The following is a 24,591-nucleotide window of genomic DNA, read 5'->3' as shown; positions in this document are numbered from 1 at the left end:
CCAGGATGGTCTCGATCTCCTGACCTCGTGATCCGCCTGTCTCGGCCTCCCAAAGTGCTGGGATTACAGGCTTGAGCCACCGCGCCCGGCCTTAAATATTATTTTTATTAAATGACGTTGTATTTGTAAAATGAATTTCAAATGTTCATCCCCAAGCAGATCTTACCTACGAGCTCGAGATTTCCACCTGTTCCACCTGGATTTCTCACAGGCACCATCAACTCAGTAAGTACAAACCTAAACTCATCATCTTCCACACAAAACCTGGTTCTCCCTCCAGTGTTCCTTGTCATTGTTCACATGGCCGCCCTTCAGCTGCTCAAGTCAAAAGTGTGTGTGCTGTTCTCAACTCCCCGCTCTGCCTTCCTCTAACACCCAACCAGTCACCAAGTCCCGTAGATCTCTCTCTCCATTACATCCACCTCTGATCATCTTCGCTGGCAGTGCCCTAAAGCAAGCAATCATCTCAGCAGCCTTTTCACTTTTGGGAAGTCACACAATGAAATGGATTAGAAAGGGGGCAGAACTCTCATTATACTCCACATGATTTTCTAGTCCCTTCTCATGTCATTTTCCCATCTCACTCTTTATATTCCAACCACACTAAACTTCATTTAGTTCCTCAAACTCTTCGTCCTCAAGGCCCACATCTTTCCCGATAACAGCACCACTAAGCTTTTACTGCATTAACTACCTCGTATCCTCGTATCAGTCTAAACACATTCTTTTCGGAATATCTCTATGACCTTCCAGACTAAGTCAGACCCCTGGTTTTATGCTGGTTTAGCAACCCTCCTTCAAACAATTTACTGCAACAATAACTAAACAATAAAATCAGTTGTTTAATATTTATCCCTCAAACAGCCTAAGGACAAGAACAGTTTTGCTCACCGCTGTATCCTAAAATAATACCCACAGAATAAACATTTGTTGAATGAATGAACAAACAGAAGGAACAGGGGGCAGAACTAAATGGAAAACCAAAGGCCGGCACATAAGAAGGGCTCATGTCAGCAGTGGCCTCTAGGAGGCACAGCGTCCCGCCCAGACTCTTGCCTTGGCAGTCTGGGCCCCTGGCTCATTCCCAACATCTGCCTACTCACCGCATTCTCTGGGGACTGGAGCTGGCCTGACAAGGCTGGGCTGCTATTATAGCCAGAGGTCATGCCAGATGAGAGGCTTCCATTAGAGCTGGTACACAGGGAGCTGGAGTTGGCCAAGGTATGTAGTTTATCCTCTTCCTGGGAAGGACAAATCACCATTTAACCTGCTTCTGACGTGCCCTCACTGGCTATGCCCTCTCCTACCCAAAGCCACCCCTTCCCTGCTCACCTCTACTGCTCCTTTGTCCACCTCCCAGGGCCTCCCTGACTTAGCCTCACATGCCCTGGCTTCCTCAAAGCCACCGCTGCTCATATTTCCCCATACCCTGCACTTCACACCAAAGCCTCTTCCCCCCAGGCTGTGGCCAGGGAAAGGAGCTGGTGTGATGATGTAAAAAGAGAGAGAGCCCAGCTTTGAGTCCACAGCAGGGGTCCCACAGCCTCCTCCAAATGTTATGTATGTCCCAAGATTCAGAGGTAGCCACGGTGAAGGTGGACCAGTCTGAGGTCCAGGTCTATCCTGAAATCAGAGGCTTGCCCCACTCCACACCCTCAACAGCTGGGAAATGATCTGCTGGTGGATTCTCAGCTTCTCTTGTTCAGTCTGCTCCCGCAGTTGGTCTCGGGCCCGGGCAATCTCCTCCTTGGCCTCCTCATGGGCCTGCTGGTAGTCTCGCAGCATCAGCTCTATGTCAGAGGGTGGCTGAGCCAACCTTGACACTGACTCCGGGCTCCTGAGGAAGATCACGGGGTGGAAAGAACACAGTGGGTGGGTAACAGTCCTGGTCTGTCCATCCAAGGCTAGCTTGGGTGATACCATCTTCTTAAGAGACCCATCCTCCATTTGCCCACAGGGTTTTAAAGTTTGATTTTTTAGCCTCAGGAGAGGTTGCTGTACAGAGAGAACCAAGCCACCTTGAGACCCAGGCCTGCAGACTTGCATAGCATGTCAGAGCCCTTCTGTCCATCCTTTCCTGTGCCTTCTCTCTGCCCAACCCCTCCCTCACTCCATTCCCTTCTATGTCCTCTTTCCACATACCCTGTCTCAGATAGAGAACCCTCCAGGACGCTAAAACTTCAGCTCCTGCTCTCCACACTCCCCTCCCCCAACAGAGCCTGCTTCCAGCAGGGTTGTGGGTCCACCCTACCTGGTGGTTTCCACAACATCCTTCCTCAGTTGCTGCAGGTATTCTCGGCGTCGGCTGGGCAAGTCAAGCTCCCAGACGAAGAGCTCTTTGTTGTGCAGGAGGCTCAGTCGTTTCTGGGGGCTAAGGCTTCGCGTCCGGCAGAAGTTCCCAAGTCGCTCAGCCCGCTCTCTCCTGAGGGTCTCAACAGCTTTTTTTTGCCTGAGGCAAAACATGATTCGCTGAAGCTGGCCCTGAATGTCCTTTACTTTAAGAGCTATCTCTGACCCCTGGAAAATCCCAGAGATGAACCAGGGCAGAGGAAACAGCAAGCTATTAGCTTTCTGGGGTTCTCTTTCCTCATAGCCCACCCCTTCCCCTCCCGACTCCAGGTTGGGGGCCCTTACCGTGCATGCAGCTCCTTCCAGGCGGATATCACAGGTTCATCAGCAGCAAGCGCCTCCCCTGTCCCACTCTGCAGCACCTGGAGCAGGGCATCGGCCTCCCCAAAGCCGTGGTGCAATTTCGCTTCTGTGAGTTCCACGCTGAGTGAGAGGTTCTGGGCCCCAACTTGCAGGGGGATCTGCTCCCCCTGGGACCACTCAGGGTCCTGACCGTGGTCATTAGGAGGTTGTGGGGTGCTCTGTTCCTGCTTTTCAGAGCTGAGATCACCGCTGGCCCCCAGCTCCTCCTCAGTCATGTCCACTCCCCTAGGTGAGCCCTTCTGAACCCCACACCAGTTACTAAATTTGTTATGCGCCAGGAGGTCCCTCAGACTGTGGTGCTGGGGCTCAGGGGCCATGCACATCTGGCAACTGGAGCACAGTAACCCCTCGGGTTGGCAGGCCTGAGGGAGGCCCAAGGCGGAACCTCGGAGCCCTGCAGTATCAGTCAACTCAGAGACAGGGCAGGGGCTGAGGTGCTGGAGGCCTCCACATGAAGAAGGTCGGTCCAGAGTGCATTGTGGTTTCCCTGGAGATGCTGAACTCTCACCTCCATTTTCTGTCCTGCTCCGCCACTGACTTGGCTCCCTACCGCTCAGTGGGCCATGCTCCGGGGAAGTCACCTCCTCAGGCACAAAGCTGTCGGCCAGCCTCTGGCTCCTGTGCCTCAGTGGTGGTGGCAGCAGTCTACTTTGGACCCCAATCGTGGTCCTGGGCTGAAGCTGCTGAGGGTGCTGCCCTAAGAAACTAAACTGGAGTTTTGGACTCTGTTGTGGGTTGTGCGGGGAGTGTACCTCAAGGAAGGATGTCCCGTTACTCCTCTGTAATGCACTTCCACCTCTCTGGGAGCCGCCCAACTCATCAGTGGTTTGGGAATAATTATCCATTGGAGTCCTTGGGGCACCAACAGGGTCTGGGCTGGAGTCAAGCTTCTGGTGGCCTTCAACAGGGTGAGCTGAAGGGGCCGAGAGGGTCAAAGAGCCTGGGGGAAGACCCAGCTCTTGGGTGCTGGCAATAAGAGTGAGGATTGGGGAGGAGGCCCTGTCCACCAACAAAGCGCTGGTGGGGCCCAGCTTCTTCTGGAACCTAGGGTCCCCAGGGTACTCAGAAGTATTGGGAAGGAGCCCTGAGGAATGACAGGGGCTGGGACTGGGACTGCTGACAGCTATGCAAGATGGCTCCTCTGGCTGGGAGCTGGGAGGCAGGAAAGCATCAGAAACTGAGGGGCCCACAGAAGGAAGATGCTGCCTAAGGGGGGCTTTCTGAAACCTCAAGTGGGATGAGGGTGTTGAAGGGTTCTGGGGCTTGTAGGGAGTGCTTTCCTCCTGAAGATATAGGAGCTGTGCCATTTTCTGTGCTGTTTCCTCTGCCTCTCTCTTCTGAGGTACCCCTGGCACATCTCCCTCTTCTTGAGACATAGTTGAGGTATCTGAACCCAGCCCTTCAAGGATCACATTGGCCCCCTGAGGTTCGGCCTCTGAAGCCTGGAGGCACAGAGTGGGTGAGGTGAGGTCAGTCTGGCTGCCTTCATCCACAGTGGTCTGAGTAGAGCCATCCATCATCAGGGCCTGTGAGGCTTTATCTGGGATGTCCCTCTTGGTGTTCTGCTCCCTTCTGGCCACACCTGGCTGGGAGAGACTCCCAAGCAGCTCTGAGGTACTGTGCAGGAGCTGTGAGAGGTGGAGAGACAGATTGTGCATGCTGGTCCATGAGGCCAGATCAGAGGCTGATACCGCACTAGCTTCAGGCTGAGCAAAGGAGATGTCAGTGCTGCTCTGGTGGCACCTGCTGCCGAGGGTCTGTGTGCCCTGTTCGAATATGTTCATCCTGGTCTGTCCCACAGGGCAGCCTGCCCCTGATGGATACAGCAGCATAATCTCATCCACTGGACCTGCAGCACTTCCTTCAGCCAAAGGGGGCTTACTCCTCAGACAATCTGCTTCACCAGAAGGGCTCCTGAACTGGGGTCTTCTGTCATGACCTGAAGTGGGGGCTGCTCCTTCAGAGCTCATCAGGATGTGGGGGTCTCCTAAGGCAATTGAAGAACTCCCTGGGAATACTTCCCAGGCCTCATTTGAACCTTGGGCATTCTCAGTGCTGTGTGTGGTTGACAGATCGCGAATACTGGCATAAGTGCTGAGGTGAGAGTGGAAGGGGGAGTTCTGGTCTTCTAGGCCATTGTCCATGCTCGAGCACCGGGCCACATTTGATGGTGTCAGGCCCCGGGGTTTCTGGATGCAGGAAACATCGACCGTACTGCCAAACATATATCGCTTCCAGCTAGTATGTGCGTGCTCCTCTGGACGCCAGGGCAGGGCACAGGGATTGATGTCACTGGAGCCAAAATGCAGCATTCCTTTGTCCATCTGAGAGCACCAATTTTCTGGCCCACCCTGGACACCCAGTTTCTCTGGTTTTCCCTGTTGGGCCTGTTCCAAAGTACCAGACATCCAGCTGGTCATGAAATCAGGGGTTGGCATGTGAGAGAGAGTAGAAGACACTGGATAAGGAGGGGTGGCAGGCTTCAGGGGCTTGTGATCAGTAGTGCCATCATCCAAGTGAGATGAGGCTTTCTGATTGCTGTCCTCAGCCTGCAGAGATGTTCTTGCCACTGCCTTTCCTGTGGAATAGCCCCGGAGATGTGGGTTCCACAATCTGTCAGGCCCCTGTGTATCTTCGTCTGTAGGGGAAGGAGGCTCCACACTCAAGTTTAGCTCCTGAAGAGAACGAGAAAAGCTGACAACTGAGAACTGTGGTGTGGGGGAGGACTTAGAGTGTTCGGGGCCAGAGAAGATTGCAGTCACAGGAAGTGAGCCCCTGTGGTTGAGGGTTGGTTGCTCTCTGCCAGTATAGAGGTTGTCAGGCCCCTGAGCAACAGGCTGTGGTGTTTTGTTTTGCCTCAAGGACACAGTGGCTGGGTCTTTGAAGCCCTGTGATAAAATCTTGGACACAGGAGGCTTGGCCACAGCCACCTCCTGTCTCCTAGCATCTAAAATCTGACAGCTATCTAAGCCACCTTCATCAGAAGGAAGGGGATTCATACCCTGGGTGAAGCCTTCACCACCACCTGAAGCCTGGTCTCTGTGCTGCTCTTCTTCCTGCCAGCGACTGTCTTCCTGGGGGCTGCAGGTATGTTTTAACCTTGCTACAATCTTGGCTTGGGAATCCAAGCAATTGTGATCTCTCAATTCAGTGGAAAATTGTGGCTTTCCCAAAAAACATCTGGTGGTATTTTCAAAACATTCATGCTGTGGCTCTGCCACCATCTTGCTCTCCACAGACCCTTCACTTAAATCCAGGGTGTGTGGTCCCGGAGTTGTTGCAGGTGGTTCTGGACTGGTTTGAGACACCTGTGCATTCTGGTCACCTACAGAGCTGTCCCTAAACTGCCTCAGTGGCTCAGAGTACATGCCTGCAGGGAAAGAGGCAGCCTCAAGTTCTGTGCTTGCTTGCTTCTCAGCAACCTTTTTCTCAGGAGCGCCTATTAATCCTAAGCTTCCATCAGTAGCTGAGTGGCTGAAGGAACTTGTCCTCCTCACGTCAGAGGCAGAAGGGGATCTGCAGCCTTGAGCCCCAGATAGGATAGCAGCCAGAGTAGAGGGCTCACAAGTGCTGCTCTCTGTTATACTAAATTCCCTATTAACATCTTTGGGCTCAAGGTCATGTGTCAAGTGCACATCAGGTCCCCTAGAAGAGGTCTCTCCTGTCTCATCCATTTCATAGACCCTGGAAGGTACTCCACAGGGTGGGTGGACAGTACGTAGGGCAGCCTTGAAAGGCTCCTTCCCCAGGTCACCACCTCTACAACACAGTAAAGTAGAGGAATGGGAGGAATAAGCACGAGTAGCAACAGGTTGAGAACTGCATGGCTGTCGGCCAGGAAGAGTTCTGCTCTCTTTTCCTCCAGACGTGCTGAGAGTCCTGCTGCCTTCAGGGTTCCTTGAGAAGACAGGACCATCTAAAGCTTCCCTTGGATATCTGCATGGGGCTCCCTCCCCAATTCCCTCAGGATTTGGGCTTGGTCTTTGATCTGGCAGTGGAGTTGGTCTGGAATGTTTGCTGCCAGCCCTGCAGATTTCTGTCAACCCAGACCCAACACTCTCCTTCCACTTCACACACTGCTGTGTGGGAGCTTCCAGTTCAACCCCTGTCAGAGCTCCAGGCAGAATGGTATCTTGTTTGGGATTTGCCCTACCTTCTTCAAAGCCAGTGGAAGCCTCAGGGCATTGGACATGGTCTTGCTTAGGCCCTGAGGGCCTTGTAGAATTCTGAACATCACAGGTCACAGATTGACTTTCAAAATGGGCTGTTTTTTCTTCCTGTGCAGTCACTAACAAATTACCTGAAACTTCTCCGTATGTGCTGTTTAGAGTTCTGGGTTCCTGATGCTCTGGGCTGCTGTCCTGACTGCCAGCGGGTATGCCCTCTGCAGTCTCCTGCGGAACTGACTGACTTAGCTCATGCAGAGTCACTCTAGGATCATCACAAGGGGCCTGAGAAGATAAGGCAGCCACTACCCTCCTGACCCCCTCCACAGGTGCTGAAGAAAGAAGACTGTCTGGGGCCAAAGGATCAACAGAGGAAGGCGTTCTGGTTGCATCTTTCTTTTTCTCTAGGATTTCAGAAGAACCACAGTGACATATAAATGGTTCACTTGTTCCCGCGAACTGCCTCAGTTCTCCAGTACAATGTTTTTTGTCTAGAGCAGGGGCAGCATGGGAGAAAGCCTGCACAGGATCCCACGGCTGTCTGTCAGTTTCCGTATTGGGCAGAGATTGAAAGCTGTCTGCAGACAGAGGTGTGGCCTGGACTTTCTTCTCATCAGTTGACAGATCTGTCTGCCCTGCTTCAGCAGATAGAGATGTCACACGAAATCCCGGTGCTTCACCCTCATTCCTGGTCTGGTCTGATGATGACAGGTCTATTTGTTTACACTGAGGCCTGCCAGCAACCCCTGAAGAACATTCAGGTTCTAGCAAAGTTTCACAGTAAGAAAGGACTGTGCCCCTGGCCACAAAGTCATTAAGCTGCTTTCTCTGGGCCTTTGCCTGTCTGATCTCCTCCAAGATGGCCAGGCACATGGATGCATAGTCAGAGGGCTCCAACAGCCTAGGCTCCGGACTGGGCGCCCTCGGCAGGGAAACAGGTGCTAAGGAAACACCGCTGGTCAGTCCGAGGCCCTCAGTCTCCTTCTCTGCCTTCTGCTTTGGCTTGCTGGCTTGGTCATTATCCTCTTCCAAGCAGAAGCTGACCCTCTTTTCAGGCTGGCTAGAGACCTTGTTCAGTGAACTGACTCCTATTTCTTTCTGCATAGGCACCTCGGCTTCAGAAGCAAAATCTTCGCTGGTACTGAAACCCAGCAAGGTGATTCTGAGGTCCTCTCCATGGTCTTGGGGGCTGGTGCTTGCTGAGATCCTGTCCTCTGTCCCCAGAGAAATGCTCTCTAGTACACCAGATTGACTGTGAGATCCCATGGCCATGGATCGCACGGACCCACACCAGGCAGTGTGTGCCTCAGAGGAACCCCCTCTAACATTTCCTTCAGGGCTGTGGCCTCTGGTCTCTGTACTCTGGTCCTGATGATCTACTCCAGTTACCAAGGGACTGTTATGAATTTTCAACATTGTGAGATCCAGCACACAGTCAAGTGAAGAGATGCCTAGAACACCAGGTACATGAAGACAGCTTCTTGGCCGCCTTGGAGAATTCAAGGGCAAGGTATTACTCAGGTCTTGGTGAGGAGGAGCGGTAGAGAATTCAGTCCAGCTTAGTAACGGGCTGACAGTTTCCTGGCTGAAAAATGCGTCCCTACAAAGCTGGCTGAGACTAGGAAGTTTCTGGGTCACTTTATTTTCTTCCTGTATGCTGCCTCCCCTTTGCATAGGCATTTCTTCAACTTTACCTTGAGCTTTTGACTCCTCTTGCTTGGAACTACTTATGTGTTCAGCAACTTGGCTTTCCTGAAAACCTTTCACAGTCTCCAATTCCTCAAGACTTCCTAAGCCCCAAAGCTGTCCTTTGAGACTTGCTGATGCTTTTACCAACTGGCCATTATTCTCAGAAGACCTCTCTAGCCTGGGCTGCAATGGCAGAGCTCTAGTCAAGGCTTTCATTCTCTGTGGGCGAAGAGAAGTGTTGGTGAACTCTATGTAAGTTGTGTGTTTCCCTGAAGAATCAAAAATATCCCTGGCAGGTCTGTCTGATCCAGCTGGGTGGGTGTGCTCTCTCACAGGTCCACTCTCTTGTACACCTTCCCTTGACCTGAAGGGGTTCAGGGTGATTTTTTGGACCTGGGGATGGTTCCCAGTGCTGTTAACCTCCATCTCTCCAGCTTCACTATCCCTAAAGACAGTAGCATCTGTCTGTCTTGGAGAAGATGGCTGATCCTTAGCGGTCAAAAGGTTTCCAGAGCTGTCTGGCTTAAGGGCATGGTCAGTCTTCTCCTGCTCCTTTTGGTCCTGGAACACTGACTCCTTATCGACACCTGGTGTGTGGGAAGCATGAACCTGCTTATTCTGCTTAGATTCAATTTCTAAGATGCCATTTTCCAGCTGCATTACACTCCTAATTAGCCTAGCCATTTCATCAGTATTATTAACTCTTTTATTCTGTTTCTTTCCAGAAGGTTCTCCGTTGGGATTTAACATTTCTTGTGACTTTCCAGGACCCTTGCATTCACCGGGGTTTCTTTCCTGAGGGCATGTAACTAACTGGAACCTCTCATATGCAGGCTTTGTGCCTGGAAGCTTAAACTCTTCTGAGCTATCTTTGGGATGAAGAGCTTTTTCAAGAAGCCTAGTTTCATTTTTCCCTTCCCACTTAGGGGTTGGACTCTCATCCTGGGCCACCATCACTGGGCTGCTTACTCTATGATGTACTGATCTGGACTTCAAAGAAACAGCACTTTCCCATGGCAAGTCTTTCTCAAGGTCTACACTGATGGTCTGCCTCAGAACTGTATTCTGATCCAGCTCTTCTTCCTCACATGCCTCAGATTCAAGAAAGAGGAGGAGAGGCTTCCCAGACTCAGTGCTGTCTGAGGAAACACTGCAACAGGACTGAGCACTGACCTCTCCTCCTTCGAGTGCTGGAAAACTGTGTTTTTTATTTAAAATTCCAACTTGATTTTCAAATTCACATACTTTTGTGCTGGTAGAGGGGAGAAAATGTCTGTTCTGAGTAACAGAAGAATAAACTGAATCATAGCTTTCTTCTGTAATATTTCCAGGGCATTTACCTGATTCTCTGATGACTTCCCTGGTATTCGGATCTACTGGTATCTCAGCTGTGACCTGCTGAGATGAGGCAACCTTAGAATTCTGGTTTTGTAACAGCACTGGCAAATTATTCTTCAAATAAGCATCTTGGAGAGCTTGGCGGTTGTGACCAAAGCCCCAGGCTTCCCTGGGGGGTGGGGAAGGTACCCTTACTTCTCTGCAAGCTGGAATCTCTAAGGCAGTTTCTGTCAGGGCATCCCTGCTTTTGGTCACATAGAATGTTTCCAAGAGTGGGGGCTGCAGGGAAGACGACAATGGATTCCAGGGAGCAGAGTGAAGGTATAGCTCTGGACCTGAAGGAAAGGCAAAGGAGATATTTATGTGTCTTCTAACTGCTTCCTTAGAGCTCTCCTGGCAATCTGTCTTCTCTTCCTCTAGTGGATAGTGGCTCTCAGGATTTAATTGCCCTGGCTGGACTGCACTATTTTTCCTGAGAGGAGCCCAGCCTTGGGGCCAATGGTCTGCTTTGGTGGCTGTAGTGACATTACTGTGACAAGCGTTCTTCTGGAAAAAATACTCATCAGAGGAAGTCATCAGTCCAGGTTTCCTGCAACTCTGAAGGCATTCTTCCAAGTTGTTCTGCTTGACTTCACACGCTTCTGTCATGGAATCTGGTATTGTGTTCCCTACTGCAAAGACCTGTGCATTTGTAGATCGAGAAGCAGCCAATGATTCTAAGTCTGCTGAATAAGTTTCATCATAACTCACCTCTTTCTCACTAGTGCTCAAGAAATCTGAAACACCTTCTAATTTGGCATTTAAACTGTCCTGTTCTTTCTCTGCCCTCAAACGCCTGATTCTGGACTGATGGATTGGAAAGTTGTTGAGATTCAGATTGCTAGATACCTTAGGGCCAACTGGCAATGGAGTATCTCCTCCTTTGCCAGAAGCTTGGGACAGGGAACCAGAGTCTTCCTCAAGGTAGGGGAAAGCTGGCCTGGGCGCTCCTATGGCCTCCAAAACAGGGCAAGAGAGTTCAAGGAGGTACTTTTGCTGAAGGGCAGACCAGTCCCTTTCGTGGGTGCCGCCTACATGAGTCAATGTGGTGGCAGAGGCAGACAGCACGTTTGATACACTAGAATTGTGGGATGCTTCAGAGCTGCCCTGCTGGGTCGTGTCACGGATGCATCTGCCCTGAAAAGTGCCATCAGCTCCTGGTTGACTAAGCTTTTGAATTCCCCAGAGAGACAGTCTGGACGTATCAGAAGCAGAGGCTGTGTGCTCATCTCTTGCAATGCAGAGGAGCTCAGTACTGCCTTGGTGCAGTTTGGAGCTATATGGCAGAACCGTTTCTGCATCTGATGGCTTTAGTTCCTCAGTATTTAGCCAATATCCAGGTCTCTCCTCCTTACAGGGGTGAAATTCCTGCACATCAGGACTTGGACATAAAGAACCCACTATTCCTGGGGGGCTGCTGGGGTTAATCTTAGAGTCACAGGAAAACCAGGAATCCATGGACATCAGCGGGCTCTCTCTTGAAAGCTGCATGCCTTGGAGAGAGTTGGCCTGTTCAGAGTAGCTTGGCTCTCCCTGCGACTCCGCCTGCTCACAATGGGGTTGGAGCTCACAACGGGGTTGGAACTGAGGATCAAGGTAAAACGAACTGCTCATTGGCAGGACGGCATCCAGCCTAGCTGCTGTTTTGTAGTTGATGGGACCAAGCCTGCATATTGCCTCTTGGTCCATTACAGGCAGACTGGAGTCCTCCAGGTGCCAAAAAGTCTCTGTGGGTATCTCATCAGCTGAACCAGGGAAAGGTTCCTCTTGCTGACCTTCCACTAGTTCTTCCTCAGCATCAATCAGGCTATCCAAGGAGAAGCTCCTGTGAGTTTGAGCAAGTAGGTCACTGTCTGAGGGTACAGTGAAGCCCCTCACAGAAGCTCTAGTTCTGGTCCTGGGGTGGCCATGGTTGTTGGTGGGATGATTTCCCCCTAGCCTGTTTTGTGGGCTCTGGTACCTCTTCTCAGCCAGTGAGTCCTCAGATATTTGGCTGTCGTCACTTTCAGAGTTCTCTGGCTCCGGGAAATCCCACTTCCTCTCCTGAGGGTCCTCTGGCTTTAGTGGCTCTATCAGGGCTTTGGCATAGACACACGAGAGAGAATCCACTGAGTAGTTGCTATCTGAGTCAGAAAAATCACTGTCTTCTCTTGAATGATCCACTACTGGACTAAAATCTGTGAGTGGGGCCATGGTGTCTAGGTCCCTCGTATTTTGTTGTCTCTTCAAAGGACTGTCAAGAGGCAAGTGAGAGGACTTTTTGGTAATATTTCTGACCCTAGCTGCCAGAACCCTCTGATGCCTTTTTGATGCCCTGCTTGGAGAAGGTGGTTTGTATTCTGTCCAAAAAGTCTTGACTGCCTTTCCATGCCCAGCAGTCTGCCTGGATCCATGAGGATATGGGGAATTGCAACTGGTTCCCTTAGCAGCCATGTGGGTCCCAAGGTTCCCTTCTTTTCGCCACCCAGCTTGTGTGTGGCTAGGGTCTGCTAGTCCTTTCGCCCCTCTGGTCTGGGTAGTAGAGGTGAGGATCTTTGGCTCATGCCTTGGCTTTAGCTTGTTAGCTGATTTCCTCAGAGATGCTAAGCCCTGGATCACCATCTGATGGGGCTGCTTACCCACCCTCTCCATTTCCTGGATGCCAACAGAGTTGGGACTCACGGTGAGCCAAGTGTCTGGAGCTGAGGCTCCCTTCCTGGACAAGGCTGCTCTGGCTGTACAGGGCTGCCCATGGCCTGAGGAATGCAGGCCGTTCTTGTGGAGACACCCTGTCCTTGGAGGGTAGGAAGCAGCCTGTGACAAACACTCTTCTGATGATGTTTTCTCTGATGTTTGGTGAGTAGGGTCAGGCATAGGTGGTAATGTGGTAGAGGGATCCCAACTTAGGAAAATGCTGTGAAGACAAGGAAAGCTATCTCAGAAGACGCGAGAGGTACTACTTCCTGTGAACAGAAGGAGGTTAAAAACAAGGCCAATGTCACTGTCTCCTGTTGACTTCAGAGCCAGACAAAAGCTTTCTAGGTATTAAAGGAAATTGTGGACACTAGTCCTAGCTCTCCAAGAAGCTCCAGGCCCACTCTGTTCCTCAATTTCTTCATCTTATTAAAAAACTGAACTGAAGTGGCTAGGCGCGGTGACTCACACCTGTAATCCCAGCACTTTGGGAGGCCGAGATGGGCGGATCACGAGGTCAGGAGATCGAGACCATCCTGGCTAACACAGTCAAACCCCGTCTCTACTACAAAAGAAAAAAAAAAAATTAGCCGGGTGTGGTGGCAGGCACCTGTAGTCCCAGCTACTCGGGAGGCTGAGGCAGGAGAATGGCGTGAACCTGGGAGGTGGAGCTTGCAGTGAGCCAAGATTGCGCCACTGCACTCCAGCCTGGGTGACAGAGCAAGACTCCGTCTCAAAAAATAAAATAAAATAAAAAAAATAACTGAACCGAAGCTAATCACACTTTTAGGGAAAGTTTCCTATTAATAGGCAATATGAGGAATAGAGCAACAATTTAAATGGTATTATGAGGAACCAAAAGATAAATCTATAGAGTGATACACATTCTACAGAACTGTAATTATCAATAATATGAAGTAGTAAAAATAATGATTACAAATAAAACAAGAAGAACGGTTAAAAGAAACCTGAAAAACAACAAACAAATGCAGCATGTAAATCCTGCTTGGATCTTGATTTGAAAAACCAACCGTTTTAATGCTGAACCATGTTAGAGAAAAAAGAGAGAGAAAAAAGAAAACTGTAAACACTTTTAGGCAAGCAGAGAAATTTGAACATGGCCTAGGTTTTAGAATACATCAAATAATCTTAATTTTGGTAGCTGTCACAATAACACTGTGGTTACAAGAAAAGTCCATTTTTTTTTTTTAGAAGTGTATACTTAGAAATGCAGAACTAAAGGGACAAGGTGTCTAGAAGTTGCTTTAAAAAACTTCAGAAAATGGGAAGGTAGGCAAGTGTGTAAAGCCTAATAATCGCTGAATAATATCAGTGATACATATACTGTTCTTCCAATTCTTCCAACTTGGCATATGTTTAAATTTTTTTCATATTAAAGTTTTTTTTAAAAAGCCCACAGAGTACTTTGAAGACCAGAGAGGTGAGCAAACATAACACCAACAGACGTTAATTGTGAACCTCCTATGGACGAGAACTTGTGCTAGGTCCTGAGGATATAAAGAGGTATAAGACACAAACCCTTGCTCCAACAAGTCTGGGAGATAATACAGCCCAGCCTTGATGGCATATAAGGGGTAATGGAGAAAAGAAGGAAGGTCCCAACTTGAACCTGGGAGTCAAAAAGAGAGCTTACTCACCAGGTGGGAGGTGGGGTCAGAAAGCTCACTTGATGTGGTGGGTCGGGGAGGGAGGTGGTGTAGGACTCAAGAAGTCTGGTTACAGGCATGACAAGACTGAGGTGTGACTTACAAAGAAACATATATGGATAGTCCAGGTCTAAGGAACAGATGAAAAATGAGGCCAAGATCCTTACTCCTAAGATATTACCAAAGAAGCAAGAATTGCCACTCAGAGGGTAAGGAAGATGGGAATGGCCTGAATCTAAAACGATATACACAGAAGGAAGAAGAGTAGCCAGAAGACAGAAAAAGCCATGAGGAAGAGAGGACTATACACATCCTTCCATTTCACAGACTGAGGAAACGAGGCATGGGGAAAAACAGAACACTACCTGGGCAACAAAGTTGTAAACTTTAACCAAGTGCTTCCAGGTGATAACTACTGGCTCTACCTGGGTAGCTGGGGCACGTCCTTGCTGCAGAGCCTTTTGGGGCTCAAAGAACTGCAACTCGTCAATTTGCTTCTACACTGAGGCCGTGGGACTGTGGCACCAGGGCTGGGGACCTGGTATGGAGGCTCCTGGGTGCTGTCATCCTGGAGCCAGCACAATGTCGTGAGCTGCTCCAGTCTCTTCTGGGCCTCCAGCAGCCTCTGCTTTTTGATGATTCTCTCTAGCTGGAATGAGACCTTTTTCCGCCGGACATCCTGCTCTGCTGCCCGAAGAGTGTGTCTCCGCAGGAGCTGCAGTTGCACCACCCTTTTCTGACTTTGGACAAATGGGGATGGCTGAATCTCAGCATCTGTCTGAAGCCACGCATCAAGTGCCACAGATGCCTCAAGTTCTTTCTCTGCTACATGGTCTTCTTGCTGCTGCTGTCGCAAGCTGGCCAGCCAGGTCTCTTCTCTGAGCCGACACTGCTGGTCTGGGAACCAAAAACACCCAGAGAGAAGTTCAGCATCTCCTTTCCTGCTTGTGGCTGCCTGGACTCAGACACCTCCAGCCATGGCTGGACCTGTGCAGAGTGAAAGAGCTGGCCAAAGTGATGTGGCAGGATGAGGGCTGCAGGCTACAGGGCTCCCTTACCACAGCGTAAGGGAGTGAAAACCCTCAAGCGTCAGCACAACAGTGGGCACATGTTAGGGCAGGCAGTAGTGTATGGACACATAAGCAAATGAGGAGTGGTAAGTAGGAGGTCCATAATTCTGAGGACAATAAGGAAATTAGCTTCCTTATTATTGCTTCCAGACCTCTTCTTATAAGAACCTCTGGTGTCTAAAAGAAAAGAGAACATCTAATACCAAAGATTCCATCATATCACAAAGAAAACCAAAGAGAATATAGGAAGCCGAGGAAGCATGAAAATGAAAGAATAAGGAGGTCAGGCAAACACATTAAGTGGTGGACACCTACTTTCTTTAATCTGCTGGCTAATCCAAGTTTGGTCAAATTCCAGTTCCTTCTCAGCTTGAGTCTCTTCTGCTAGGATTTGATGCCTCAAATCCTCCACGTAGCTCTGCTGCTGCTGAATCTGGGCCCCGTGGGATGTCTCTCCATCCCTCGGTGGCTGACAGTCCTCATCACATTGCTCTTCAAGCGCTCTCCTGTCACAGAAGCAGCTGAGGTTACCCAACGGGAAATGCAAACCAAGCTCAGGACAAACTGACAGCGGTATAAGGCCTTCCAAGAGAGCCCCTGCAATCAACAGGGTAGAGAGTGCTTTGGACTTCTGGCAACCTTGGACAAACAGGCATGGTGTCACAGGCAGGTCATGATGTCACAGTGCAGGAGGGGAGAATGGTCATTTAACTGACGTATTCTTAGAGTTGTGGGTTTAGCAGAAACACAGATCCCTTGTAGATAAGGAAAATCACCAGGAAAGTTGTTCTTTTTAAAAAGACACAAAAGCATTTTCGCTAAATTCAGAAGTTTGGTCCTTTAAAAAGAATCAAAAGGTGTCTGCTAAAAATATGTTGGAAACACTCAGTAAAGCAGAAGCTCCAGAAACACTCTCTCCTACATATTCAAAGATTGTTACTGCATCTCCATTCCCTGAAACAGAAATCCTCTGTGATCTGGTAGCAAAAGCCAGCTGATAATTTACACACACACCATGCCTATGTGTGTGACCCAAAACACAGCTGGTCTCCACTTGAGAGCTGTTTTCGGTGAATAAGCCCTGGAATAGGATTCAAGAGTTTTAGACTCTACCACACCTTTCAGAGATATATACTGAAGCATTTACTGGTGAAATATGTCAAGAATTTGTCTAGATCCACTGAGAGGGAATAAGGGAATGAGGGAGAGTGAGTGTGGATATAAAAGAACTAGGATTAGCCATGAGTTGATAATTTGTGTTGTATTTGACGTCTTCCATAATAAACAGCTTTAAAAAATTTTAGATTTTTTTTGTTTTTTGAGACAAAGTCTCACTCTGTCGCCCAGACTGGAGTGCAGTGGCAAGATCTTGGCTGACTAAAACCTCCGCTTCCTGGGTTCAAGCGATTCTCCTGCCTCAGCCTCCCAAGTAGCTGGGATTACAGACATGTGCCACTACACACGGCTAATTTTTGTATTTTTAGTAGAGACAGGGTTTTACCATGTTGGCCAGGCTGGTCTCAAACGCCTCACCTCAAGTGATCTCCCCATCTCAGCTTCCCAAAGTGCTGGGACTACAGGCATGAGCCACTATGCACCATGCCCAGCCTAAAAAATTCTAGATTTTAGTCATGCCTTACTCTGCCACCAGGTTCCTATATGACCACAGATGATTCAGAGGCTTACTCTGAAAACTGACAGCTTCTACTCACCTGCCGACCTTTCCCTGGGGTCATGCAAGGACCTCATATGCTTTTTCTGCAGGGTATCTTCATCCCTGTTATTTAGGTATTTAAAGGAGCTAACTGTATGGATACCCCAGGATGGGCACAGAATGGGAATGGCTGGGAAGAGTCAGATTCTGCCAGAGGCTGACAAAAAAGTTAGAATCAAGCCTGCTTTATCCAGCCTTCCCTACAATCCCAGGATGTCATGACTTGGAAGCTTGGAGAAGCTTATTGGTTTGATGCTGGAACCATATCTCAGGCAGTATGACCAGTATGCTGTAAGGGAACCACTTTTTAGGAGATCTACCACTTCGTACAGCAGAATGAAATCACATGGGTATCACAGAAGAGGTCCACGAATGAAAGCCCGTGAGTCCAAATTTGGTCTGCTGCCTGTTTTTATTAATAAAGTTTTATTAGAACACAACCACACCCATTTACTTACGTACTGTCTAGGGCTGCTTTTGCACCACCTTGACAAAACTGAGTAGTTGCAGCACAGACCATATGGCCCACAAAGCCTAAAATACTATCTGGCCTTTTACAGAAAAAGTTTGCTGCCCTTGCCTTGGAAGAAATTAGGATTTCATAATGCAGCCTTTGGAGGACAGTGAAAGATGGACGGGTGAAGAGTGATAGGTGGAATAGCCCGGGGGAATGGGAGTGGGAGCTGACACAACCACAGTTTCTTCCCAGGGAAGGAGGCTATGAGGTCATTCAATCTGCAACAGGTCCAACGACTAGAACATGTCCAGACACTTGAGTGAGTGTGCTCAGAAGACTAGCACTGATTGCTGTGGGCAAAAGGCCAAATATACACAGTGGAGCACACAGAAAGAGGAAGGGTACTCTGTTACGCGGAGGCTCAGGATAGCAACTGGAATAGAAACCTGTTAATGCCAAACAAATAGAAAAAGCAGTTAACAGGAAACATACATCTCTATGTACCATGCTTGTATTACTGCTCCAAATTCTGTCTGACTAAAGAAATGACTGAATTACAAACATGAGCCCATCAAAGGGTCCTAGACAAACCCAGCTAAGACCCACAGACCACCAGATGCAGGAGGCTGAGACAGGATCTTTATCTGAACTCCGAGATTACTCAGCTTCCTTGCCTGGCTTTCTCCTCAACCTTCAGATTTACAATTTGCTTCTCCCTAGAACAGGCGCTCCCTACCCTTCACCTAAGAAAGTGGCAGCTATGATACTGTTTCCTGCAGAGCAATAGGACCTGTAAGGAGAGGCTGTCTGCTGTGATCTCTATAGAAGCAGCGCGTTCACCCAGGAGGCCACACGATCAGACAGAACGGCCCCTCTGCTAAGCACATTTTGTCAAGTTCCCAGAAAGCAGGTGAAAAAGAAAATAGCAACCGTATGCTACATGTCTGGGTAGATTACAAGGGGCAAGTCTTCATTTACCTGCCAGCCAAGGGACCTCTGTCTTTATCAGGTGACTGCCCTTCATCTCTGGTGGCTCCAGTATCCCCCGGCTACTGCCTAGTCACCTGCTTGTGAGGACTCCACTGCACCCTCCTGCTTCTTCTCTCACAGCCCTCCCCCAGTCTCCGGGTCTGGCAGCTTCTGCAGCAGATTGCAGCAGCATCTACTTACTAAAGCCACAGTGGCAGCAGTGGTGGCAGCAGCAGCAGCAGCAACAGTGTCTCCCAGGCTCTAGGCACTTAAGGTTAACCCCCTAAAATTCCAAATGGGAAAATACCAAGAACACAGGCAACGGTATTCAAAGACAAATTCCTCTCTGGTCTAGATTACTGCTGCAAGGAGAAAAGGAAGGCAGACTGGTCGATTTCCCCTGACTCTGGAGCCAGCTCCAGCTTTGCAGGCTCCTCATGAATGCTGCTCCAGAGATAAACGAGGGAAAGGAAGCCTGGGATAAAGGGAGGCTTTGGAGCCAACCCCATCCAAGAGCAGAGGGAAAGACTCGTAGATACACAACCACAAATCCAGACTGGGAGCCCAGCTGACAATTTATGTTTTTCTCTAGTCGTGCAGGTTCCTCTCCTGGGTCCCTTTGCCCAATCACAGACTTAAGCACCACACCACACCACCTCCACCAGGGATTGGTACAGATGCTGGCTACAGTAGCTGGGCAGGACCAGCCCAGGGCTCCTAGAGCTGGTGGCTCAAGAGTGGAGGCAGTGTGCGGGAAAGGGCGTGATTCTGAAATTCCTGTCTTCTCTGAATGAAAGGACACACGCTTGTGTGTCTGAAAGGTCATGTCAGCGTCTGTGGGGCTAGAGAGGCAGAGAAGACTTTTAAAAGGCAAGAGAAGAGCACAACACCATGATGTACTCTGGGGTGGACAGGTGAGCTGGGTTGAGACAGGAGGACAGGAAAGAGAAAGGGAGGCAGCCTTGCTGGCAGCAATAGGGGTTGTGGGATGTGTCCACACCATGCATATATACTCACTCTTTCGATCTTTATCACAAGAATCCCTGGAAAACAGATGGCAGTATTGCCTCTTTAGAGGTAGGGAAACAGGCTCAGAGGTTCATTGACTTGCCTAAGGTCACATATCTTTTCGTGCTACAGCTAGGATGTGAACCAATTTTGTCTGCTGCAATGCATCTCTTCCATTCTCAGCTATTTAAGTTGCAGTGATATTTTCTGTAAACCTCTGAACTCTGGGAAAAACAGCAGGCTGTTCCCAAGAAGGGCGGTGACATAGGAAAGGAAGAAGGGGATGGAAATCCACATGTGCTGGTCCTCTAGGCCGGGGATGCCCAGCAAGCGAAAGACTGTGTGGCTAACACCAGTGTGATTTAATATGTGCACCATACCTGAAGCAGATAACCTGGGACCTCACTTCTTGTTTATAGGAAGGGTTGAAATTTCATATCGTACTCAAAGATTTTTTTTTTATGTCACCACAGGCTTATGACATCAGCCTGATTCTTTTCAATAGTTAGTGTCCTGGGAACTATATAGGATGAAAAGGATCCTCAATGAGTCTTCCCAACACAAACTTCACCTAAAATAGGAGCTGCTTTCATGACTTCACTACAAAGAAGGAAAGTCGCTCTGACAAAACAAAAGCTCCAGCCTAAGCCCTGAATCCACTTTGTGTCACTTCTTCTACCTTATTCTCCATCCCATAGAGCTCTCGGTTATTCAACATTAGGATCATCCTTCATCAAATTTCTGTTGTAGCATCCTTCACTGAGCAGCTCTCCTATGAGGACTTGCCTGCTGTTCATGTTTCCTGAAGCAGAACATTGCTTTTCTTTTCTTGAGATGGAGTCTTGCTCTGTCGCCCAGGATGGAGTGCAGTGGTATAATCTCGGCTCAGTACAACCTCCGCCTCCCGGGTTCAAGCAATTCTCCTGCCTTAGCCTCCCAAATGGCTAGGACTACAGGTGCGTGCTACCATGCCAGGCTAATTTTTTTTTTTATATATTTTTAGTAGAGACAGGGTTTCACCATGTTAGCCAGGATGGTCTTGATCTCCTAACCCTGTGATCCGCCCACCTCAGCCTCTCAAAGTGCTGGGATTACAAGCATGAGCCATCGCGCCCGGCCCTGAATCAGAGCACTTCTTCTCCTGTATCCAACACTCCTCACTGCCAAGGTTAGACATAAGATTGTCTTCATCTGCCATCAAATGCTGCTGGTCTGAGGAAAGAACTGCTGGATCCTTCTGAAGAAACTATGGGCCACCGTAACTCTACTGAGACCCTGTGCTCAAGGTGCTTGGCAGCCTCCCAGCACCAGTGATGTCACAGCCACCAAGTCCCCTGCTGAAATTTTCTAAAGGAAATCTCTAAGGCAGAGGTCACTTTGATGTATAGGAATAGAAGGACTCCCAGTACCAAATCTGCAAGGCTTCTAGATCTGGGAAGGGTGTTTTATGTAGAAATGGATGAAGTAAACAAGTAGTTGCCATCAATCACATATAAAACTCTGACTCAGTGTCTCATAGTTACAATGCAGGCAAAGTGGGTATGAGAGGGTAGAACCCAAAGATATTTTCATATTGTTCCTATAGTTTCTGCCTCTCTTATGCACAGTTCTGGATTCTTGGTTATGAGAAAGAAAAGATTCTCAGTCACATACTATCTTTAAAAACTCAGAGAAAGCCATATGTTCTGGAAGCTATGCGTTCTCATATACTATGTGACATATACTACGAGCTCACACACAGGTAGGCCAGAATTTAAAGGAGTATATAGGAAGGTAAGCTCAGAACAAAGATGTCCACAAACACATCACAGCTAAATTTTGTGGAGAGAGAAAAGGTGGCCATAGGAACATCAAATAAAATACCTCTTTCAGTGATGAAAAAAGTTAAAACACCAAACAAGAAATGAACAAGGGCCAAGACCACTTTCCTGCCAACTACAAACTTAGCAGCTAGTTCAGCATCATCAAATGACTTGCCCAAGTTGATTCAGACAAGGGCTCATTCAGACCTTGGCTGCTACATTAATCACCCCCCATTCCCACCCTGATCCATGCTGTAATGGACTAAGAAGTGAACCCAGCAGGTTCCACATCAGTATGAGCAGCTATTTCTTACCCTTCCTTCCAAAGCAAAGGGAAGAGACCTAGCCGGGAGGCAGTGAGATCTCCATCCAAATCCAGCCACTCCAAAGAGCCCCCACCAGCAGCAGCCTCTCCAACCTTGAACAAGGAAGAAAGCACAGTGAGGCTGCTGTCATCACCTCCACCCCTCCCAGCTTGGCGTTTCCTCTAAAAAGTGGAAACAGGGAGGCCAATAACCTAGAAAACACAGCCCTGCTAACCTGCCTTCGCTGCCGTAGGACAGCAGCCTCTGCTGGGTGGTTGAATCGGAACTTCTGTGCCTTCCCCAGGGTTATGACAGCTCCTGCAGCACAGAGACAAGTGAGAATTCAATCAGCAGCTCATGTTTTGGAGTACATACTATGTGTAGGGTACTGTTCTATGAGACAAAGGCATGCCCTCAATAACATAATTTTGCTGAGCTGATAAGATATGTATTAATTCTGTATCTCACAGCATACATCTTGAATTAATAAGACAGAGAGGAAGAACTCTACTACTCCAAGGGAAAGGAAGTTGAGTTCCAGGTGGAGTAGTCAGTCACTTGATGGAAGAGGAGGAATCTCAGTTCAGTCTCAAAGCACAGACAGAATTTGCATAGATTAATAACAGTAGTGGTAATTATAGTAATAACGATAATGAGTGTTTACTGAGTGCCAAGCACACTGTTAAGAACTATAAGGTTCATTTGATCCTCACACTGATCCTATTATTATCCCCATTTTATAGATGATGAAAGTGAGGCTCAGAGACTTTCCTAGGGAGACATAGCTAATGAACACAGGTACCAATTTCAGAGTCATCCTTCACTCCGAGACTTTGGAATTAAGGCTTGTTTACGGGAATAGGATCGTATTAGAAAATCTTCAGATTTCAGAGTGCAGAGGCTGGGTGATTCATTTTTAAAGCCTGCTTCACTGAGCTCTCTGGGCCCATGAGACTGGAAATGGTCCATCACTCATCTTGGGATAAACAGGGCTTTAGACAGTCCTACCTTGGGTCAGACGGCAGGAGGCAGTGACCTCCCGGCCATTGACTGTACAGCGGGCCCCACGGGCAGGCCGGAGAACAACTACACCACAGGCACTGGTGATAGTGCAGTGGTCTCTCTCGATCCACTGACCCTGCAGGACTACAAAAGAGGTGGTGGTCACTTGGGTGGGAAGACAATCCAGGGAAACATCCTCTCCATTTCTTTCTGTGAGATCAGAATCCAACATCTGGAAGACCTCATACCATAATGAAAGAGGAAGAGCCGACCTGAAACCACCCATACCTGAAATCCTCCCACCGTGTGGGTCTCTCCCTAGCACATCCCAGACCTGAAACCTAGCAGCGGAAAGAGAAGCAGGCCCTGAATACGCCAATGATTCCCTTCTCAGAGCATCATCAGAGTCCTCTGAAGAAACCTTTCAGGCACAAACACTTGCCCCAAAACGCTGGACTCCTATGCTCTGTCACTTACCAATATCCTGTTCCTGGTCTGAGTCAATCCTTCCAATTTTTGTTGTCCCTTCCTAAAGGGGAAAAAAAAGCCATTTTAATGAGAATTAAAAGGGACAGAGCCTTGCCCTACAGGAGAGTCCACATTAGAATATTCTCACTCTCTTCCCAGCCTTATCTGTACCACTTCTCATCCCATCCCAGCCTGGTCTGTACCACTTCTCAACTTTGGTCCAGGCTGTTCTGACCCTCTGCCCACTCACTCTACAGCCCAGGAAGCCCCTGAGATGGTAGAGCTAAAAAATATACCACAAAGCAGCCCAAGCTATTTGCAAAGTCCAGCAAGTGTGGGCAAACTCCTTTCTGTCCCACAGCCTAAGGTTAGGGAATAGTTACAGCCATTGGTCAGAAAAATTCTCTAGTCTGAGAAAATACATGCAAAAGTATGGCTTTTCCCTAAGAGGCAAAGGTTGGTGTGGTCCAAGTTTGATCCAGTAAGTCTCAATGAAACAAGCATTTTGTGAAGATTTATGGAAACACAGGATTTTTACCTTCTTGGTCCGCAGATGAAGTTTAACAGACACCAGATTCTAAGAAGGGTAAAAGCACAAATACGAGAAAAGCATCTCTAGAATAAAAAAGAACTGGAAGAGAGTGTAAGAGAGGAGGGGGAAACTGGAGTTAGTATAAATGAATCAGTGGATTAGTTGAAGACAAGGCCTTTTAGACCTTGGATTACGGCAAATTTGCTTAAGACCCACATAGCTCTGTTAGGAAAAGGCAGCAACATGGCAACCAGGATGCTAAATTTTAGACATATCTTTATCGTTTATTGACTAACCATTTGATACGTCCTAGGCATTATATTGAGTACTTTACACAAATCATATTACCTTATCCTTTAACAACTCAAAATGTAGGTATTCTCATCTTCTTTTTCTTGATGAGGAATCTGAAGCTCACAGGGGATAAGCTGCCTAAGAAACCCACATACCAAATAGGAGAGCTATGACTAGAATTCAGGTCTCTCTGGATTCTAAGCCCCTGCAGGCTTTTCTGACTTCACCATAACACCTCCCCAGTAATGAATAAGTTTTTATTGTTTTTCTGAGACAGAGTCTCACTTTGATGCCCAGGCTGGAGTGCAGTGGTGCAATCTCAGCTCACTGCAACCTTCGTCTCCCAGGTTCAAGCAATTCCCTTGCCTCACCCTCCCAAGTAGCTGGGATTACAGGCACTTGCAACCATGCCTGGCTAATTTTTGTATTTTTAATAGAGACAGGGTTTCACTATGTTGGCCAGGCTGGTCTTGAACTCCTGACCTCAGGCAATCTGCTAGCCTTGACTTCCCAAAGTGCTGGGGTTACAGGCGTGAGCCACCGCACCTGACCAGTAATTATTATTATTATTATTATTATTTTGAGATGGAGTCTCACTCTGTTACCCAGGCTGGAGTGCAGTGGCATGATCTCGGCTCACTGCAAGCTCCGCCTCCCAGGTTCAAGTGATTCTCCTGCCTCAGCTT

At 48.6% G+C, this 24,591-nt stretch overlaps 3 protein-coding genes across 3 annotated transcripts in view; all 3 read right to left on the bottom strand.

The window, feature by feature from the left end:
• LOC105511121 (stAR-related lipid transfer protein 9-like) overlaps positions 1-8,150 on the bottom strand; it is a 32,893-nt gene extending 24,743 nt beyond the window's left edge. Inside the window, exons 1-4 of the mRNA XM_011941203.1 lie at positions 2,635-8,150; positions 2,252-2,449; positions 1,654-1,837; positions 1,104-1,241 (exon numbers count right to left, since the gene is read on the bottom strand). Of these exons, the coding sequence (XP_011796593.1) occupies positions 1,104-1,241; positions 1,654-1,837; positions 2,252-2,449; positions 2,635-8,150 (6,036 nt within the window). The remainder of the gene's footprint in view (positions 1-1,103; positions 1,242-1,653; positions 1,838-2,251; positions 2,450-2,634) is intronic.
• A 179-nt stretch (positions 8,151-8,329) lies between these two features.
• LOC105511120 (stAR-related lipid transfer protein 9-like) lies at positions 8,330-12,368 on the bottom strand. Its single transcript, XM_011941202.1, has 2 exons — positions 8,573-12,368; positions 8,330-8,367 (listed from the first exon to the last, which is right to left on the bottom strand). Exons 1-2 carry the CDS (start codon positions 12,135-12,137, stop codon positions 8,330-8,332), a joined length of 3,603 nt encoding a protein of 1,200 aa, XP_011796592.1. The 5' UTR covers positions 12,138-12,368.
• Positions 12,369-14,622: 2,254 nt separating this feature from the next.
• LOC105511119 (stAR-related lipid transfer protein 9-like) overlaps positions 14,623-24,591 on the bottom strand; it is a 121,810-nt gene continuing 111,841 nt past the window's right edge. The window contains exons 14-19 of the mRNA XM_011941201.1: positions 23,089-23,140; positions 22,618-22,755; positions 21,845-21,927; positions 21,619-21,722; positions 15,670-15,860; positions 14,623-15,181 (exon numbers count right to left, since the gene is read on the bottom strand). Coding sequence (XP_011796591.1) covers positions 14,706-15,181; positions 15,670-15,860; positions 21,619-21,722; positions 21,845-21,927; positions 22,618-22,755; positions 23,089-23,140 — 1,044 coding nt within the window. The 3' untranslated portion in view covers positions 14,623-14,705. The remainder of the gene's footprint in view (positions 15,182-15,669; positions 15,861-21,618; positions 21,723-21,844; positions 21,928-22,617; positions 22,756-23,088; positions 23,141-24,591) is intronic.

This window comes from Colobus angolensis, unplaced genomic scaffold, assembly GCF_000951035.1.
Source record: "Colobus angolensis palliatus isolate OR3802 unplaced genomic scaffold, Cang.pa_1.0 Scaffold199, whole genome shotgun sequence".
Taxonomy (NCBI): domain Eukaryota; kingdom Metazoa; phylum Chordata; class Mammalia; order Primates; family Cercopithecidae; genus Colobus; species Colobus angolensis.
Note: the sequence above shows the minus strand (reverse complement) of the source record. Positions and strands in the feature narration are given on the sequence as shown.

Bases quoted from the DNA above. Each gene is read 5' to 3' on its own strand.
- LOC105511120 (XM_011941202.1), bottom strand. From the start codon at position 12,137: ATGGCCCCACTCACAGATTTTAGTCCAGTAGTGGATCATTCAAGAGAA. The intron at 8,368-8,572 runs GTAAAGTTGAAG...GAATTCTCCAAG, and splicing joins AGAGGAGTCAAAAGCTCAAG to GCGGCCAAGAAGCTGTCTTC.